The sequence below is a fragment of the Lemur catta genome, chromosome 8 (assembly GCF_020740605.2).
Source record: "Lemur catta isolate mLemCat1 chromosome 8, mLemCat1.pri, whole genome shotgun sequence".
Taxonomy (NCBI): domain Eukaryota; kingdom Metazoa; phylum Chordata; class Mammalia; order Primates; family Lemuridae; genus Lemur; species Lemur catta.
The window spans coordinates 64,099,338-64,120,532 of record NC_059135.1 but is presented as its reverse complement, the minus strand read 5'-3'; the positions used below and the strand labels follow the sequence as shown (position 1 = coordinate 64,120,532).

Below are 21,195 nucleotides of genomic sequence, written 5' to 3'. Positions count from 1 at the left end.
TTAGGGAATGTATTTCAACGGCCCATGGAAGTTACATAATTAATCAAAGATAGATCTCGAGTTAATTCCTCTGTTAGCCACAGGTAGGAGACCCATTGGAGGACCATGCAGGCCTGACTGTATACAAGGAACCTGGACTCATGAATGACTGAATAGAGCAGAGTCCTCTTGCCAGCCTTATAGGGGTGGGTAAGAAATAAACCTTTGCTGTGTTAAGCCACCAAAGTTTTGGGATTGTTTGCTATCACATTTAGCCTTGCCTGACTAATATAGCAGCTGATGATGCTGGATAGGATGTCACCACCAAATGGGTGAAGTGGCCTTGTAGGGAAGAACTGCAGTGCCCTGGTAGGAAATTGAACAGGAGTCACAGCCAGTTCTCCAGAGATAAGGCAGTGCCAGGGAGACCCAGGATCCAAGAGAACACTACATGTTACACCAACTATAGACCTAACAGCAGATGCCAGCACAAGTCCCAGGAGTGGGGCCAGACCACATTCTCAGTGGACATTAGAACACACACCCACAGTCAGCTATCACCTTTTCCCCTCAATACCAGAAGGACACAGCAAGTTCTCATATATCCATCTGCCATTTTGAGGAGGGTAAAGAAACTCCAAAAGACTGAGTATTAATTTAAATATTCAGTTTATCCCTCTTTTTGATAGGGAGTGGAACTTTCAAAAGAAGAAACATTTAACTTGAAAAAAGACTGTCGTAATTGGAAGAGCCCAAGATACAGTTAATTGGAAAAATCCAAGATTTTCCATTACCCGGAGTCTATAAAGATGCTCAGGTTAGTCATAGAAAATAATTGATTGGGGGGATACATTAATTATGTGTGAGTTTGTGATCCTGCTACTTTTTTTCTTTTCATGTTCTAGCTATAAAATCTAGCTCCGGTTAAAAATAGATAATGTGGAAAAAAGTTTGAAAAATACTTTCTATTTCTGCAATTTCAATAATGGCAAGGAGTGCATGACTTGTCCACTGGGACAGATTCTCTGGAGATGTGGTTCAACACTAAATATCAAAGTATGGAACAGTGATAGGCAATACAGTGTCTTTGAGCAAAACCACTTTCCTAATGACATATTTGTCAAATTGTGTATGTGTATAAATGTATGTGTAACTATATATTAATACTGGAAGGCTAATTGATCAGCAGTTTTTCCAAGTCCACTGAAAGGAACAGAACTTTAATTTTTCTTGACAGATTGTTAAACTGGGCTTTTATACCATCTGGTTAGTTCAAGTCAATTATTTTTTTGAGTCATAAATATACAACTGCCACATAATATGATATCTTAAAAAAATGAAGTGCCAAGACTTAAAAGAAAATATGAAGGTAGATTGTCCCAGTGTGTAAACAATGGAGCAGTAGCAAAGTGCGGCATTTGGAAGCTGTAGTAACTGTTTCAGGCCGCCAGGGCTCCATTCACAGTGCGTGCTCTTCAAACTATACTTCTAATGATGATGGTTTGCCATTTACAGATTCATTCCTCTTTCTCTTGGAGCTCCCCCTCATGACTAGTGGCCACCAGTTTTGAGGCAGTTGGTTGTAATAATTAAAATGTACACTCTCAGGAAGGCTCCCAGGTCTCCTCAGTTTCCTTCTATCACAGGACCTTACTTAATTTGTAATAAACACCTGCTATTTTCTATGGATGCATTTCTTTGTATTTCTTATGCATTTACTGGTGGTTACTGTCAGCTCTTCCTCATTAGACAACAAGTGCCATGAAAACAGAGACCTAACTGACCTGCTCACTCGAGTACCCCTGTTTCTAGAATAGCACTTGGTTCTTAATCACAACTCAATAAATGTTTATGTAATGAGTAAACTTTTGCATATTGATTATGGAGCCATTTTTCTTGATAAGAAATTAATGGAGGAAGATAAAATCTGTGATTTTTAAAAATTTACAGTGTTATACTTTAAATTATTGCTTACCAACTGCACCAACTAGTCTAATATAAAAGGAGATGGTTCCCAGAAATCATGGTTTACTAAAATAGAACACCTAAAATAAACTCATTTATATAATAAAGTATCTAAAGTACTATTACAGAGTAATTTATTTAGTGCTTCTCAATATATCCTCTAGTTATTCAGATCTTTAATTTTTCCCTATTAAATTCAAGTTATACTTTATATCTTTTGGTTGAGTCTTATATATTATCTTATATCTTTAGTTTTTAATGAAGTCCATGAGTTTTAGCAGGATTAAAATCCCAATATATTCCTTTAAGCTTATCTGCAAAACATTTTTAAATATCAAACTTTGTCATCATTTAGTAACTGAGTTTAAGGCCACATTTTAACTGTGTGGTTGCTTATGAAAGTGTGCTGCTAACCAAGAGCCTTACTGTTTAAAGAAAGGCATGTTTTACTCTCCTTTAGCTTGAGAAGTCAGACCTAATAAAAACAAATGTCACCTTACATATTGGTTTAGAGCCCAGAACCTGTGACCCTCAAGCTTAGAAATTAGTATTTTTCAAATCCTGCTATTAAAAATTGAATTAAACAAACAGGAAACCTCTCAGAAGCCTTTCCTTTTCCTCTTATGTACAAATATTAAATATATGTATATATGTATTTTTTGGCTTTTCTTCTCTCTCTCTGAATGGAATGAGTGTAGGCAAATGTACGAATAGCTACCAGATTAGTTTTAAAATTCCCAAAAAATTTTAGCGGAAATATATTAATGCAAAAACTATTATTCACATTAGTTTGAGAGTTTTCGAGAGGGAGTTTCTTTTAACAGTTCTTGTCTTTCTGAATAATGACCACTGTATAAGTTCCTTTTTAAGAATGGATCACAGTTTAGGGAAAGGAATAAACCAAAGCCCATCTAATTTGGTTACAATTCAAAACTCTTAAATCACTTCAAGAATAATTAAAATAGGGACCCAATTCACATTCCAATGGCATCTGCTCTATGAAGGGAAATACGGAAGAGAAGCCCCATTTTGTCTTCTTTACTCATCCTCACAGCTGTGACATTCTCTGACTTTGTGATTATTGGTCATTCTTCTCAAGATCAGAAATGAGAATATTTTCTTCTAAATGTACTGTACTTAAGTTGGTTGTAGGATAGTAAGGACTCCCAAACCCCGCAAGTCTCCTGAAGAAGCCACTATTCTGCTTGCATATGCAGAAGGCAAGTGTGGAAACGGCCAGTGTGATTATTAGGGCCAGTGCCACTGCAAGAGGAACGACGCTGTGAGTTGGTGCTGAAAGAAGAAAAAAGAAAAAGAAAGAAAAACTTCAATGGCGATGGTATCATATGGGCACTGTCACATAATCATTTTCTGTCTTATTATTTCTAAGAAAAATCAAAATGTTCTCCCCCTGTTCCAAACCTACCTTTTCCTGGATGCTCCTTTATAGTGTGAATATCTAAAAATCAAATAAAAAATGAAATTAGGTTTCTCTTTTAATTCAGCAAAATTATGTCATTACTTACAGTAGGGATCAGCAAACTGTGGCCCATGGATAAAATCTGGTCACTTGTTTTTGAAAGTGATGTGTTATTGGAACTCAGCCACACTCATTTGTTTATGTGTTGTTATGGCTGCTTTCGTGCTACAATGGCAGTGTGACAGACAGAGACCATATGGCCCCCGAAGCCTAAAATATTTACTATCTGGCCCTTTACAAGAAAAGTTTGCTGACCCTTGATTTATAGTAATCACCATTATTACTGCTCATACACACACACACACACACACACACACACACACACACACACACACACACACGGCTTTTTTTTTTTTAAACAGAAGAGTCCTCCTCACGTCTCAGCACTGTGCTGCAACAGAAATATGAGAAAAATATAGAGCCTGCAAGCCTGGAACTCACAGTTTTGTTGGGATCTGATACAGAGTTTGTCCAGCAGTGATAATCTGCCGGCCTCTGTGTGCGGATTTCAAGATCAGCATCTTCTCCCCTTTACGACCTGAAGAGTCTTGGGAAATGAACAATAGCTCCTCTATTCAAAAAGTTGGAAGCTTCCTGTTTCAGGACTTCCTACTGTAAAAATATATCTCTTTCAAGTAGACTCTACTTCAATATTTGAACAATTCTGTTTTTAATCTAGGTAAAGATCCAGAGAAACAGGGAGAGAAGGATCCACAGAAGACAAGCAAATGGATTTGTGAGTGGAGGAAGTGCCTTGGTGCTCATTTACTCTGATTGGCTTAAAAAGAATCGGCCTTGTTACCAATAGCAAAACCACATTTTAAAAAACCTAACTTGTTCTTGTGATTTAAAAATAATGTCACGTAATTTTGCCTTAAAAATTATTGAAAACACTTCTTTAAGAAAGACTTTAAAAAGAGTATTTGCTCTCGGGACAGAGGTAGTGGGAGGTATGGAAGGAGCACGTGGAGGATGTGGGGTGCTATCCTTGATGTAGCCTCAGTTGGGACAAGCACTTTTTTCATCTGTAAAATGGGGATATTCTAATTGCTCCACTGCCTTGGAAAGTAGCTGCGAAGGATGAAAGAGGTGTCATATGCATTATAGAAAGATTTAAAGTCCTGCACAGACACGAGGTGCTTCTGATTTGTTCTTGATACTTAAATGCTAGTGATAACTTGGTCACGCTATTTATTAGGCTTAGTCATGTCTTCCACACAGAGCAGATACTCACACTGTGGGGGTTTCAAACATGGGTGCCCACACCTGCAGTTTTCTCTCCTCCATTCCCAGTACGTAGTCAGTCACCACGGCCTGATGACTCTCTCTTCCCACTTTTCCGCTCTTTTTTTGTTCCTAGTTCTATCACTCCAATGACAAACGCTTCTCTTTACATCCAGATGAGTCCAGCTCCACTGCAGGTGTCTGCAGAGCACATAGGGGTCCCTGTCTCCTCCACCATGAAGTTCAGCTCTTTAGCCTGGCACTCTGTGAACAGATCCTACTTACCATCCAATTTTATTCCTATCACTCCCTAACATAAGCCCTTCACTCTCATCTAAGCACATGCTCAACTGCTGCCTTTAATCATGCTGGGTCTTTTGTCTGAAATGCCTTTCCTCCTCTGTCCAGCTCCTAAAATTCTCTTCATCCCTTGTGATCCCCTAGCCTCATCTTGCCGAAGCCTTCTCCAGCAGGCCAGCCCACAACAATCCCTCCTTCTTTATAACGCTGGCATCTGGAAACTATTGTGATGATTATAATCACTGTCCCACCATCAATGATCCTCTTTAACATCCTATCTTAAAAATCTCTTCTGTTGTTTGCAAATGACTAGAGTTTTCTGGCTTAGATTTCTCAAATTATTTTTTTTATCACTTTAAGTATGCTGCTTATAATGAAGTTAAAACATGACTTCTATGACGTATTGTGTCATAGAATTGCAACAGAGAATTACATCCACTTGTCCACAACAAAGATACCTAGGGCTAGATTATATTTCCTGAGGCCGAAGATAAACCTTAAAAATTCTGAGTCGCAGTCACCAGAGTGAAGGTTACTGGTTTACTGGTTTCTAGTTCTATTTGCTTGAGGTAAACTGCTTTTTTCCCAATTAGGTTAACAGCCAGGGTGACATGAAAAAGTCATAGAGTCTTTGAGTTGATTTATAATGATTTTTTTCTTCATATCAGGGAAAGAAGGACCTGAAATATTATATCTTCTGATTTGTTTGGTGTAGAACAAGACGAAAATGCCAGAATCTATCTGAATACCCTCTGAAATAGTTGGATTTTAAAACCTTTAAATGCTAAAGAGGTAGGTCGACATTAGTCAAGGTAGAATCAAAATGAAGAATTACTCTCTGATTTTACCTACCTGCCTCCATTTTACATATAAAGCCCTTTTTTTCTTGACAGGGGGATAACTGCCACACTCCTTCGGGGATCCTTAGGGCAACACACTGATGGGGCTTGAAGTGGTCCGTGGCTGGCTCCCGAATGCCCCAGTTTGCCTGGTCTGTGGGAGTTCCGTCAAACCACTGGACGGTTTCATCTGTGGAAAAATTGCTGACTTATTACAAATTACGTGCACAGTTATCAAACACACTAAGACCGGAATGAACCATAAAAAACAGCCCCTAAATTTAATGAGACTCACTCCTTAACAGATGCATTCAACTCAGTAAGTACAGTCATGATCCCAATATCAAAGGTAGGTGTTAATAAAGGTGCCTTGTGGAAAATCCTCTGTTTATTTTATACATAGTGTTCTCATTTAGTTCATTCAGGATATTATGTTTCTTAATATAACAGTTTGAATTCTGAAATTTTCTGCATCATTTATAATTTGAAGAAATTAACAAATGAAACTAATCAACATAAAGAAAAATCCTTTGATGTCCTAACATCTATATCATGACAAAACGATTCACTTTCTAAAAGAATTTTACAGTGAGTTTCTTTAAAGAGCAAGGTAGTCATGTACTAACTGGGTAGAGATGGTGGAAGAGTCTATCCGTGTGTGGGCAATAAGGGGGGAGATGCATTGTCTGAAAAGAATTTAAAACTCACAATAAAACTGACTAAAAGTTGGTCTGCTTTTTATTATCACCATCTGCTAGAAATTCTAAACAACGTTGGTGATTAAAATACTCCTTAGCGCAAGGGTAGTCTCACCCCCCACCTTGGTACACCACCGTAACAAGCTCTCCATACCAATTAAAATAATTTTCTTTACAAGTACCTTTCAATAACCATCAATTACATAAAGAAAAGAATACTATGCTTTCATTTTATTACAAACTGTTTTTTATGAGCAGCAAATAAGAATTCTAATGGCACAATTTATCACTGAAACATTTCCATAACTCTATTGTGCTTTTATAACATTTAGAAACCTGGGGGTATTTTCAAGTAAATATGGTTTTGGTATGCTACGGCTAAGTCCATGAACACGAAGTTCCAGCCAAGCATCTTCATGCTAAGTATAAAGGTAAACTTGTTATTGTCTGTTTTTATTTTGGGTATTCTGGGACTATTCCAAAGGATACGAGGGCATAGAAAAGGCTAGCAGTGTTGTTTTGGGAAGAAATGGCTTTAGGATTCATGCTATTTTTCACAGCAAATGTATCTAAGGGGAGTTTTCTGGCTCACAGATGCCATTATCATCAGCCTTAACAACCATGTATTTATTTATGTCCTCTCCTCTTCCCTAACCAAATCACTTACTGTTACTATCAAATTGAGCATTCAACCAAACCATCTGGACAGAAGAACCAAAAGCAAAAAGCTCTTCTAGGAGAAATGCATTTTCAGCCTCATCCTTGATTGTTAAAAGATTAGATCCTATAAAAGAAACAAGTAGCAAATGAACAAGTATTTGTGTTTACACATAAATATAATTTTTAAAATGTCTCCTATACAATTATTGGTAAAGCTCAGGTTTTGGAACGTGAAAATTTCCATTGTTCATAAGTGATTTTCGATTAAAAAACTTATGTAAAACCACATTTGTTAAAAGATTCTAGCTTGCACTTAAGAAGTTAAAGCACAGAATATTAATTTCAAGGAACATTCAAAATTCATAATGCAAATGCATTCAAAAGGAACATTTTCTTGGGGGAGTGCATATGCTGAGACATCATCTAAGGTTTTCAAATTCTATAATGGACATTAAGTTTCAGATATTAGCTGTCTTCCAAACAAGCAACTTTAATACTATTTATTTTTTCAATAGTTTTTGTTGCTCCTAAATTCACTAAATAATTGGACAAATGAAGAAAACCACATTGTTTACTGAACTATCAAGAAGAAGCATATGAAAGCATTTTACCATCACAGAAGAATTACCTTCCTTTTTGCAAAATTCATGAGCAGCCTCAAAACTCGTACTGTCTAGGACTGTAGAAAAACTGTAGCAATTACTTTTAAATTTTATCCAGGGAATAGATGTTTCCGAGCACAATTCTGGGTGTTCAAGTGGTCTTGTTTCTATGAAGAAAAACCAGTTATGATTTCAGGGTGGTCACTGGGTTTACTTATTGTGATAAACATCATATTACATTCTAAGAAAGACCGAGATAAATATATGTAACAAGATTTTCCTGGTAATACTCTGAAAGATTGGGTTTAATGTAAATGATTATAAAACTAGGACCAGTTTATAGCATTTCTGGCAGAAATAATCTTTACCTAAACATAGCAAGGTATATTAATGCATAGCTTTGTAGGCTTAGTTTGGGTATTGCCTGGGTTAGGGTGGCTGTAACAGCTGGGAGATATGATTCATAGAAATAGGGGCAGCTGAATGACACTGGCAAAAGGGATTTCCAAAAGTACAAAATGTCTTCCACGCAGTGCTGAGTACCACATTGAAAAATCCTTCCTACTAATAAACCTGTGAGAGAAAATAATGCATTCAATAAAGCATCGTAACGTAACATAACAAAATAAATACGGGAAATTTAGGAGGGATGTTACTTCAGAGAGCAAGCATGAGAGTCGGACACATTCATGCTGAGATCCTGGCTTCGCCACTTTCTAGCTGTGTGGCCGTGGGACTGCCACCCTACATTTGGTTTCTGTGTCTACTACATAAGGGAGTTAACAACAATACCTTTCTTACAAGTTGAGAAGTTTGGATGAGTTAGTGCCTGACACTTCTTAAACACCCAACAAACGCATTGTTAGTGAAAAAGGAAGGACAGTTTTTGTGGTGTTTTGGAAGCAGAATTAGCTTTTCCAATAAGGCTATCATTTACATTTAATCCAGAACTGTTCTGATCTAAAGTTACAGAGTGTGTATGGTATTGGATATAGTACCCAGAATGTAAGTAAACACGTGTTTTTACTAAGTGAGAGATTTAAAAAGGAGACCAGTTAGTGTTAGGGAATGCTCTTTATGTTCACCATAGCGATCAAGGGAGCGGGGCCTGGTGACATGGGATAAACAGCCCATCACAGAGTGAGGACACTTGGCTTCTCCTCCTGGTGCTACTGATGGGCAGGTGTGAGATCCTCAGGAAGCTATTTAACACTCGGAGTTTAAGTTTCCTCTTCAATAAAGGGGTTGGGTCAGGTGAACTTTAAGTGTAAATGAGATATTATGTAAAGCGCAGGGCCAGACATATAGTAAATTTCCAAATGGTATCAGCTATCATCATCATCATCGCCATCCTCATCATCACCATCAAATGGCTCTGGAATCCTATTAGTCATCGAATTAAACATAAATACTCAGTCAAGGTCCTCCACACATGCTCCTAACCCAAGTTTCTAGTCTGATTTCCCACCTAGCCCTTACCCCGACCTGTTGTATCCTTCAAGAAGCCTTTCTACTTTTCCCCAAGTGGACACGATGCATTCTGTTTTCCATAACCCCCCTCCCCCAGCACTCACTACCTCTCTTGTGCCATTTGGTGGCCCTGCGTGGTGTAATAGCTGTTTGTCTTAACATCACTGACCAGACAGGAAGTTTCTTGAGATCAGAGACTTCTTACTATTCATCCTTATATCCCCTGATTAGCACAGGGCCTTGCATACAGTAAGGTGTATTTCTTGAGTTGAATAGAATTGAACCTACCAGTGGGCACATGACAAATGGCACCTTGCAGGAATGACTCGCAGGCTGTGCTATGCCAGCGTCCACTGGTGTCAGCAAAAACACAGTCACCAAGGAAGGATGACTCCTCGTCTTTCCAAAAAGTGAAAGAGGATTTGGTGCCATCTGACCAGTCAAAATTAAGACCATTCTGTGGAGGAAAATTGAGCCATCATTTTTTTGCCAAGACTGCTGGCAGCATCACACAGTGCTATCTGAGCACATCACAATTCCCACATGGATTTATATTTCCACACCTTTGTTCAGAGGGTCTAGGACAGCTTGTGAATACAGCCTGACAAAAAGGAATATCTGCCACAAAGGATATCTTTTTTTTTCTGTTTTTCGGAATCCTTGACTCTCTGCCATGATAATATTCTAGTTAACAATCAGAATGAAGTTAGACCAATGCCTTGTTCTTTATACCAAAGCAAATTTCAAATTAATCATAAATTCAAACATAAAATGGAAAATATAAAAGTGTTGAAGACAATTTGGCTAAATTATTTGTACTCTTGGTATGGGGAAAATCTTTTTAAGTCATACAAAATCCAGAGACCATGAAGCAAAATTGACTCCATAAAGTCAACACACTCTGTGATACAAAAAATACAATAAACAATCATGAAAGTATCATTCTTTCACCTATCCCACTGGCAAGGATTAAAATTTTGATAAAAGCAAGCGCTGGCAAGGATGTAAAAAACTAGATGTCAACATACACTGTTGTTGGTATGTTGGCACAAACTTTTGAAGGGTAATTTGGCAGTACTTGTCAAAATTTAAAGTGTACTTAGTAATCTTACTTCTGAGCATTTATCTTATTTGCACAAAGATATTTACTGTGCACTGTTTATAATTGTGGAAATGTCCATTCAGAGGAGAATGGTTCAATACATTGTCATATGTCCTTATATGCTGCTGTTCCAAGCAATGCATGAGATTTTTATGTCCTGACATGCAAAGGTGTAAAAAAATATATTAAATTAAAAAGCAAGTTTAAGGACAGCATGTATAATATGATCTCATTTGTGTTTAAAAAACAATACATTATTATGTATTCACCCGTTACGTGTGTGTATATATATATATATGTGTATGCATAGAAAATGTCTAGAAAGTGCTTACATTGATTAACATTGTGGAGCAGAACTAGGGTTCAGGGTAGAATAGAGTTTACTATTCACTGCTTTGTTTAATACTTTTATTTAACAAAAAACTGAAAACAAACTTATTTTCTAAACAGCCCTAGAGGGGAAAAAAACTCATGTGTTAAATTTCAAGGGGTACTGGAATAATTAATAGTCAAATTTCTAAGCAGGAAGCATGATTCATTTTTCTTGGGAATTCCTTACATGCAACAAATTACCCAAAGGCAGTGCCTGAGTATAAGACGTGTTCTGGTGCACACGTGAGGCAGGATACAGGGATACTTGGAAAATTTCAGAGAACCTTTGAAAGGGATTAATTTCCAGAAATTAGGCAAGTGGATGTTTAGCCTAAAGAAGTTGAGTGTGCACACTTATTTCGTAGTCATAGGCTACTCATAAGGTTGGTCAGTATTTACTGCCTAAACTAATTATTTAAATGTTACTTGTACTATTATTTCTGGGAAATTTCTGTGGCCATATCACTAAGGCGGTCGATCGGAAACTTGATTATGCAAGGATGTTCCAAGGGATTTAGGACACCTACATCTTCAGTGAACAGCCCAATCCAGTGGGCGTGTCCTAGCCGGTTGAGGACCACTGTGAGGAAGGACTGGTGATACTGGTCTGCAATGCTGACCAGTTCTGCTCCATGCATCAGGCAGGTTTTTATTGCTGCATACCAAGTCATATTTGCATTAATTATTCTGTAAGTTCTGTTTCCGTATTCTAAGGTACTGGGAATTGGATACATATCAGATGTATTTACACCATGTCCGGAAGTATCTAGAACAAGAACAACAACAGAAATCATTTGTAGCATCTGGATGAAAAAGGAGGAAGCAAAGCTTAGCAGGGATCCTTTAATGATCCATGTTGATCAGACAGTTTTTCTTCCAGAATCTACTATTTAAAAAAGAGGATACTACCTGAAAGTGTATGTGATGCTAAAGAATTAGAACATTTAGGAAATTTAATGAGTGGATTTTTTCAAAAATATAAACACAGATTGAACCAGTTCTAGAAGATTTTCCATTTTTGACAATCCCTTGTCAAACTAACTACTTTTTGGTGAAACTGATGGTGATCTCCTTAGGTAGGTTTCACTCTACAAGTGACACAGACTAACACACACTGCTCTGGCGGAACTTAATACTTATTGATGGAATATTGACACGTGTTATGGAGTCATATGCTGCAAACATAACTTTACACGGGCATATTCTCAGATAAAACACTTGGCTACACTCTTGAGACTGTATGATAGTCACTATCATGTTTATGTGTATAAATTCTAAAAAGAATTTTTAAAAAAACTAAGTTAATAAATGTTTAGAATACACACATTTCTTATAAACAGTTACTATTAATATGTCACCTGTCAGAGTCAAGATTTATAAACTAAAAGGCAAGGTTTTCTCACACGGGATCATTGGTGCTTACGTGTCCATGAGCAGCCGTGATCATGGGAAAACCAAACTCATGTTTTACATACAGATGCTTCCTCTTTAATATGCGCATTTGCCTTTCTGGTCTTATGTTATGTTGTGTTGTGTTATGTTATGTACCAGGATAGGCAAATTTTAGAAAACCTAAAACACAAAAACAAAGAGTTTCTCCATGATCTGATCCAAAATGACTTCAGTTCATCTCCATGTGCTGGTTTCTATGACATTTGGGGTTGGATGGTGAGGTGTGGAGAGGTCAGAAGATCTGGGACTTAATCCCTTTCCTAACCTGGCTAAGAGACCTTGGGCAAATAATCTCTCTGCACCTCAAATTTGTGGTCTGTAAGAGATCCTTCATGTCCCTCTTAGAGGGGTGTGGGTAGAAACTTTTATCATCTGTTTATTCTTTGCTAGAAGTCTGTTTGCCAGCTTATGTATCCGGTATATGGTTATTTATACAAAATCAAAATAATACCAAAGTAGCTATTTAAAAATAATGACAATTATCAAAATGAAAGCAACTGAAATTCTTTGTACATATGACGCAAATGCTAATTTGACTGTTTCTTCCCTACTGAGTTATACATCTGTATTTTTACATACACGAATTTCTCTACGTGTAATTGATTCCATCAAGTTTCAAAACATAAGTGATTTTGGGCAACATGATTTTGCCACCCATTCCCTGAAAAAGAAAGATCTATTAGAAAGTAAGTTCCAAACTGGGGGTCGTGACTTTGCCTTTGTTTCTCTTTTTATTCAGATTTCTTAATTTTTTCGGAGAGATAAGAGACTTAGGCTCAAGTCCAATGTAAACACATATTTATTATATCTGGTAAATAAAAAAGAGAAGTAGAATTTAGGTATTTATTGTAGGCTATAAGAATTTTTGTAGTTGAATGATACCTTTTGGAAATAATAATAATAAACTCTATCATTCGTTAAACATATGCTGAAACTATGCTAACCAGTACATAGACATAGAAAGTGTGAGATAGTTATTACCCCGTTTTGCAGAAATCAAGGTGCAAAGAAGATAAATAATTTGACTGATGCTCATTTACAGAGGTGGGGCAATCACTCCAGTGCCTACACTCTCAGCTGCCACTACTCACTACTGTCTCCAAAAGAACATCTACATTGTTAGTCCCAAAAATATTTCTAGAAGAGATGGACATCAAGGGAGTGGAATAGAGTCACTGGGTTTAACTGAGACATCCTGAGTGTGTTACTTATACTTTCTAAGCCTCGAGTTCCTCATGTGTAAAATGGGAGAATTTTACCTATTCCATAAAACTGTCTGGAGGATTTTATGGTATAACGCTCACATGCCCAAGGCACAGCACCAGGTGCGTCATAAGCCTGCAAGTACATGGGATCTGACGTTGTTTCTTTCCCTACAAGGCCCTGCTTGTCCCATTATACTCTTGCTATTACAGATTTAGCATCTTCTTTCAGTTTCTGATCACTATTATGCTTAAGTGATAACTGAGAACCAGAAATGGAGCTTCTCTGGAACTGCTTTTCTGAGGATGGGTTGATACTTAGTATCATTAAAGAGTTCACATGCGCGCAACACTAAGAAGCATAATTCATATTCCAAGTAAGCATCTATACACTAGGCTACTCAGACTTCCACACAACTCCAGATGCAAACTAAGGCCTTCTAGGGTGGTGTGGTACAGGGACACTCAGCACTCAGTAAAAGCATCAGCTGTTGCTGTTGTTTTAATGTTTATTACTCAAGGTCTGATTTACAGTGCATTCACACTGCTCATTGACCCCACTAGCTATTTGAAGGGTGTGGTTTTGGTATTTCACACCAGAAACCATTGGGGGTTTTGCCCACCAGATCTATTAATAGAAACATGCTGCATGCCATATGTAGCTACAGAGACCATTTTTAGGATTCTAAGAAAGGAGTAAGTATGAGTTGGTTTATTTCCCTGATTCTTTTCCAATATTTTCTTTTTAAATATTACCTAAGCAGACACATAATCCCGGAACAAAGCAGTAAGGGCATTTAATGTGATTAAAATGGATGCATAAACTTGGCCATTACTCAACTGGCCTCTGCAGTCCTTAGAACCCCACTAAAGGGCATAGTCCTAGGACAGTGGAGATTAAATGACTAAACATATGTAAAACCAAAGAATAAACGCCTCACACCATTAGCTGTGAAACTGTTAGCTATACAGCTGTGTAAAACAAAGATGGAAGAGAAGGACAGGCCATGGAAATGAAAGGAATAAAAAACCAAATATTTCTTACCCTGCATTTTTTCACAAACAAACCCATAGCCTTCTTTTCCACAGTCTTCAAAATACCATTTTCCAGTGAAATGAAAATTAGGATTATTTGACAGCAAGGCACAGAGAGGAATATGTTTTTGAACTTCATTGGTGTTATGACTTGGAATCTTTAAAAAAACACATGTTATCAAAAATATGGTAACATACAACATTATTATAACACTGAAACTTTTATTAAGGGTATAATTTTAAAAATTGACACGTTATTCTGTTATTTATATTTAATAAACCTGTTCACAAATCACTTCATAGCCTATGAAATAAACAATTATTGTGATGAGTAATTATGTTTATGGAACACATGAAAACCATATGAAATTACATTATTAAAAATTAGTATTTTGAGAAAAAACTAATTTAAATTTATACCTACAAAATATAGAAAGTAAAAAGAAAAGCTTTAGTAAACAAGTCTTAAATAAAATCTCCTGCCAAAATAATTTCTAAAAAATAAATCTTAAAGCTTACATTTACTACATCAAATGGAGACCAGTTAGAATATGCCACAGGCTTTCCATTTAACCATTTTTCATAATTATCATTTTGTAATCCTATCCACACATTAGTGGTCTGGCCAAAAAGATTCATAGTAATGAAAGCTGAAAAATAAGAATACATTATCTAATTTAATACTGTAGAAACCATTTGGATAGTCATCAAATTCTATTTATAGCCATGATTATATTTAAATGACAGCAAAATGTAATTACGAATCAATTGTAGGAATTTGTTACTTTGTCCTTGTTAAGGTAATGCAGTTTCTTTCACTTTTGTTTTAGTTTAAATTGACAGAAAGTAGTTAAATAACCTGAGATTTCATCATATCATTAACAAAACAATTTCTAGTGTTCATTCATTGCCTTTCTAAACAAAAAAGCATTTATCTACTATACTTAAACTAAAGTTTATAATTGTCTAAATATCAAAAGTGTATAGGTAAAACCAAAGATATGTAAAAAATCATACCATTCAATTATAGTAGACTATACCTGAAATTATTTTAGCTATTTTGAAATACAGATCATAAATATATCCTTATTCTTTCTATTGCTATTGGTGAGACAAAAGGCTCCAAAACTTAGCAATTTATAAGCAATGCAGTATACTAGCTTTTACAGATGTCATGACAAAACCTTATAGGTCAAACTGATAATGTATGTGTCATCAGCAATATTGTATGTTAAATTTATGTATGGAAACATTAAATTTGTATTTGGGAATGTTAGTATTTTGGGGAAAATATTTTAATAAATACTTGAATAAAAATGGTTACTTTGGCCTGGTTGAACATTGAGGACTTTACCTTGCTCCACTTCACTTTCAATGGCGACCAATGTCCCTCCTTCTTCAACACAGAAATCTCGAGCACGTGTCCAGTTCTTCTGATTGCTTGGGTCTTTGGGGATATTTATCAAAAGGCACTATTAAAAAAATGTCGAAACAAAGTGATCATTTCTGTATTTTTTTAAGTGAATTAAAAATTTCCCAAAGACACCGAGAGCCAGCTTTGGAAATTCTTTTCAATTTTCTTGGGCATTTTTCTTTCAACTGCTCCAAAGGTGTTAACACAAAACAAAGAAGATCAGCTTTCTGGGTGAGTTGATGACTTGCCTGCATTTGCATCAGGAGGAACAGAAGCAAGGATGTCTTTTGTCATGTGGGATATCAGAACAGTGTCTTTTGCTCAATGAAAAAGAGTATTCTTCCTAAAAGAGAGCCAGCCGGATTGCAAAGTTTACAGTGGCACATTTAATTTAAAAAAGAATTCTGGGGGTGGCAATGAACAGCTTAGTTCAATTTTATTTACAAACATATTTCCTCACTTTAAGTGAGAGAGGAAGAGTGGAGAATCAAAACACATCAGGTATTTAACTTCACTAAATTCTTGGAATCAGCCATTTGGTCAGTAAATCCATCAGGAAGACCTAGAAAAGAAATACTGAGCCCAGCGGTAAGAGGAGCAAGGGCAGGACCAATGAAACTTAGGAATAAGGAGAAACAAGGTGCAAGGTTGGCCATCGGTGCTAGAGGGAACACAAAACGAAACAGTGTGGAATTTGGAAATGAGAGTTGATTGTTACACAGGAGAGAGAATCATGTCTGTACCATGACAGAGGTTTCTTTGTTATGGGATGGGGTGAGAAATGGAATGATATATGCTAGGCAGGACAGCAGGGTTGAAGATAATTTTTTTCCTGAAAGCTCAATGAAATTTAAACATGCTTATAGGACCAGATGGAGTTAGGTTGAGAGGGAGACCGAGAAGAGAAAGGCTAGAGTGGATCAGCCAAAGTTCCAGAGAAGTCGGGAGAGGCTTTATGCAAAGGATATTCCATCTGGAATTGCTAGGGTTTCCTTCCTCATACTCAATTCTCTCATCAGTGAACATAGACAACCCTAGTCATTGATAGGTCAGATCTGAAGACCTTGCCACTGAGAAAATTCTAGCTACAGGATAATTGTAGATTAGTGTGGAAACTTACACTTGAAAGAACATCTTTCCTTCTCTTCCTTCGGAATGATATCCTTCCCCATTATTCCTTAATTTCTATATTTGTCAGTTCCCCACCCCTTCTCTACCATCGTACACTCTTTAAAAGCAGAGAGATCAAGTCTTACTCCTCTTTGAACATCATACCAGAGAAGGGGCCCAATAAACATTTATGAACCAAAATAAAAGCCAATAGACCCTAAAATGGTTGTCAAATGACACTGTCAGGCATTCTAGATTTAACTCAATGGTTCTCAAAAAGGGCAATTTGCCCTAGAGGGGATATTTGACAATGTCTTGAGATATTTTTGGTTGCTGCGATTTGGGGGAGGGGTTGTTACCGGCATAGCGTGTTAGGGGAGCTGCTAAACATTCTACAATGCACAGGTCAGGTCAGTCCTCTGCAACAAAGAATTATCCAGCCTGTCAATTGTGCAAGGTAATTCTTTTCAAAACTCAGTTCTGATCATGTTACTCTTTAGTTTAAACCCTTAAGAAATTTTCCACTGCTCACAGGATAAAAACCAGAAACCCTGATCTAGGCTGAAGTTGAGTTACTAAGAGAGAAAATACATTTTCAATTCTTGTGGTCCCCTTGCCTTGTTTGCTTCACAAAGAAACTGAATTGGCTTTAAAGGAGTTTAATTTTATAACAACTATCCTTTTATCTATTTCCTTTCATTTTGACTCTTTCCACTAATTACAAATTGTAAAGAGTGGCACATACTAATTATTAGGAAGTCTTATCATTTAATGTGAATTCACCTTGTGTTCAGATAGTTACACTAACGAACCATTCATAAATACCAATGAACCTTATTGGTTCAGTTAGCTCAATAAATCTCTCTGGAAAACACCCCCTCTTCTCTCCCACAATGTTTGCTTCAGCCAAGATTTACTAGCTTGACTATGGGAGTGTGGCCTCCCATTACCACTCCTTCATTGTTTCCAAAAATATAACATATTTACTAACATACTCTGAAATGGTGTCATTAATAATTAAAGCAAAGCCGCAAGATAAAGTACAGCATCCTTAATTTTAAATTATGTATTTACTTACTAATTTGCAAAATGTGATCAAGTTTAATGCATCTCTGATTGTTACTGAGTTAATACCCCTACTGGATTCTAAACAAGTTTTGAATATAAAATTCTTTTTTGATTCAAAATCATTTCTAGCTCAACATTTGAAAATGGGATTCACAATCCTCCTTCCAAACTTGGTCTTTTCTCAGTGTTCATAATGACATTGAGTGAAACAGTCAACACCCATATATACATGTATAAGCCTGAACCCTGGGCGGCACCCTCACCCTCCCACTCTGCCACCCCTATAGCCCTACCACTTGGACATCCCATTTCTCAAAAAGCCCCTTCACCCATCCTCTCATCTCTACTGCCCCATGGTCTTTGCCACCCTATCTTAGCCCAACGTACTAATTAATCTCTTACATGGACTAGTGCAATAGCTTTCTAACTGCCCTCATCTTTCTCACCCTTGCCTTCTCCCACATATCCTTGGCACTGCATCTAGAATGAAGCCTTTCAAGATTCAGTCCTAGTCATGTCCCTCTTTAGTTTAAAACCCTTCAAGGGTTTGCCATTACTCTTAGGATAAAAAACAGAAACTCCAATATCTAATATCACCCTTGTCTATTTCTGTCTCACTTTCCACCATTCTAGTTCTCCCTGCTTCCTTTAGTTTCTTAAATATCATATTCCTTCTCACCACAGGACCTTAGCACATGCTGCTCACCCTACTTTTAATGTTCCCCACCCTTCTGACCTCCTCAGTCAGGTTTTCCTGTTATACGCTTTTATAGAACTATGTAACTTTCCTTCATTATATACATCACAGTTTTAAGTTATACAGTTATTTTCCTTGATTTACTAATGTTTGTTCTCCTTCTAGTCTGTAGGCATCAAAAGAGAAAGGGTTGTGTCTATTTTTCCTCACCATTGAATTCTCAATATCCAAGACAGTTAAATGAATGAATGAATAAAGTGTGAAGAATTTGAATAAATTCCAAAAACAGAAGAAAGAACATTTTTAAGGAAAAACAATGCTGTGCTAATATTGCTGAATCCCAAACTAGATGGTACAAAGCGGTCATTAGCACTCAATCCAGGTCTTGAATAAAAATGTCTAAGTAGAAGCACAAGAGTTAATCTAATGCACACCCACCCCCAGCCACACACACACACAGAATTTCTTTCTCCCACAGCTCTGCTGAGACAAGTAGATGACTCACTCTCCCTGGGTTAAACCCTGATTAAGACTCTTTTACACTGTCAAACACAGAGAAAATTATTTATGAGACATTAGAAAAGATGCTTAATTTCTGAATATCTCAGTGTTTAAAACTCTGAAAGGTGGTTAATTTGTCAACCAACTAGTATTTCTTTCTTAGAAATAACCAGCAAAAATTGTCCTAGGAAGGTGACAAACAAAGCAAAGTTTAATGGGACATAATATATTAGAACCGATTCAGAACTGTAAGTGAGTAAAGTCTATCATTGCTCTCTCTCTATTTTGCTTCTGTAGCTTTACCTGTCGATTGGGGAAAATCACCCCACTGGACTCCCCACCTCTCTCAGCTATCAATTCTCCTACCAGCAGCTTCTCTAATAATCTGATAAATCCACTTATTCGAAGGTGTAGGTGACAGATGAGGCAATGTCAGAGACATTTTCCTTTAAAAAAATAAAGGAACGTGTTCAGGCAAAGGGATGCAACTCCAGTGATAGAATTTTAGCTATTAATGTGTAAGGGAAGTCACTGTGGGTGGGGAGACATGCATGGTGACTCTGACACCATGCCCGGTAAATGGTCACCTACTCATGAAGCCTGATGTGATGATGTCCTTTGTAATCAAATCCTCTGAACGCCTTCAAGACAATGTTCTGGAACTATGACTGTGGAATTGCTGAGCAAACAATGGCTGCATGTTAGGATAACTGAAAGAGCTTTAAAAAAACACAGTTGCCTAGATCCCATGCAGATAAGTTAAATCAGAATCTTCGGGACATCATTTGCACCTTGATGTTTTTAAAAAGCTCACCTGCTGATTCTCAATATTTGACCAGGGCTAAGAACTACAGATCTAGCTGTTAGTTATCAATCAATGTTTTTCTGTAACTCTGAGCTACATGAGGGTATTTTAATCATGCTCTAGGGCTAGCTTCAGAAGGCCCCCTACTCTCATGCACGTGTTTGTGCTCTATTCCTTTCGTGGGGGACATTCACTTGCTCTTTTGCCTTGAGTTTGCTTCACCATCGCTGCCACCTGGCTCGTGTATACACATACTCCCTCTGTGTGCACAGGAGGACACGTGGCATGCAGCTAAGCTGTGTGGGTAACAAAGTTTGGGGGAACGCTAACAGCCAAGGGCTGAACCAAAACCAATGATTCTAGATTTCTAAGAATTATTTCTCTAATGCCAAGGATTTGTCTTGTCATTAATTTCCTTAAAATATCCTTTTTTGTACATGGAAGGACGTATGCATTAGTAACTAGAACAGTTGTGTTCATGCTTTTGGGTTGTTCACTATCTGCATGTGAACAAATGTGTTCACTATCTGTATCAAAAATGTGATTTTGAGACAAGGTAGGTATCCCCCATTGTAGTATCATACAGAGTATTTTCACTGCCTGGAGAATCTTCTGTGCTCTGACCATTTAACCTTCCCTCCCTGCAACAGTTGGCAACCACTGATCTTTTTGCTGTCTCCACAGTTTTGCCTTTTATAGAACGTCATGTAGTTGAAATCATACAGTATTATAGCACTTTCAGATTGGCTTCTTTCTTTTAGTAATATGCATTTAAGTTTTCTCCATGTCTTTTCATGGCTTAATAGCTCATTTCTTTTTTGTGCTAAATAATATTCCATTGTTTGAATGTATCACAGTTGTTTTTTTTGTCCATTCACCTTCTACAGTGAGTGGTTTTTTTCTAAGTTTTGGCAATTAGGAATAAAGATGTTATAAACATCCACGGGCAGGCTTTTATGTGGATATAAGTTTTCAACTCCTTTGGGTAAATACCAAGGGATGTGATTGCCGGATAGTATGGAAAGAGTATGTTTAGTTTTGTAAGAAACTGCTGAACTATCTTCCACAGCATCTGTACCAGTTTGCATTCCCACCAGGAATGAATGAGAGTGCCTGTGGCTCAGCATCCTTGCCAGTATTTGGTGTTCCGTGTTCTGGATTTTGGTCATTCTAACAGATGCGCAGCATATCTCACTCATCGTTGTTTTAATGTGCTCTTC

General features: G+C 37.1%; 1 protein-coding gene across 1 annotated transcript in view; it reads right to left on the bottom strand.

Moving 5' to 3' along the window:
* Window positions 1-631: 631 nt before the first annotated feature.
* PLA2R1 (phospholipase A2 receptor 1) overlaps window positions 632-21,195 on the bottom strand; it is a 115,863-nt gene continuing 95,299 nt past the window's right edge. The window contains exons 21-30 of the mRNA XM_045559081.1: window positions 15,735-15,852; window positions 14,900-15,030; window positions 14,391-14,538; window positions 11,219-11,457; window positions 9,506-9,674; window positions 7,774-7,914; window positions 7,153-7,269; window positions 5,801-5,977; window positions 3,371-3,403; window positions 632-3,237 (exon numbers count right to left, since the gene is read on the bottom strand). Coding sequence (XP_045415037.1) covers window positions 3,023-3,237; window positions 3,371-3,403; window positions 5,801-5,977; window positions 7,153-7,269; window positions 7,774-7,914; window positions 9,506-9,674; window positions 11,219-11,457; window positions 14,391-14,538; window positions 14,900-15,030; window positions 15,735-15,852 — 1,488 coding nt within the window. The 3' untranslated portion in view covers window positions 632-3,022. The remainder of the gene's footprint in view (window positions 3,238-3,370; window positions 3,404-5,800; window positions 5,978-7,152; window positions 7,270-7,773; window positions 7,915-9,505; window positions 9,675-11,218; window positions 11,458-14,390; window positions 14,539-14,899; window positions 15,031-15,734; window positions 15,853-21,195) is intronic.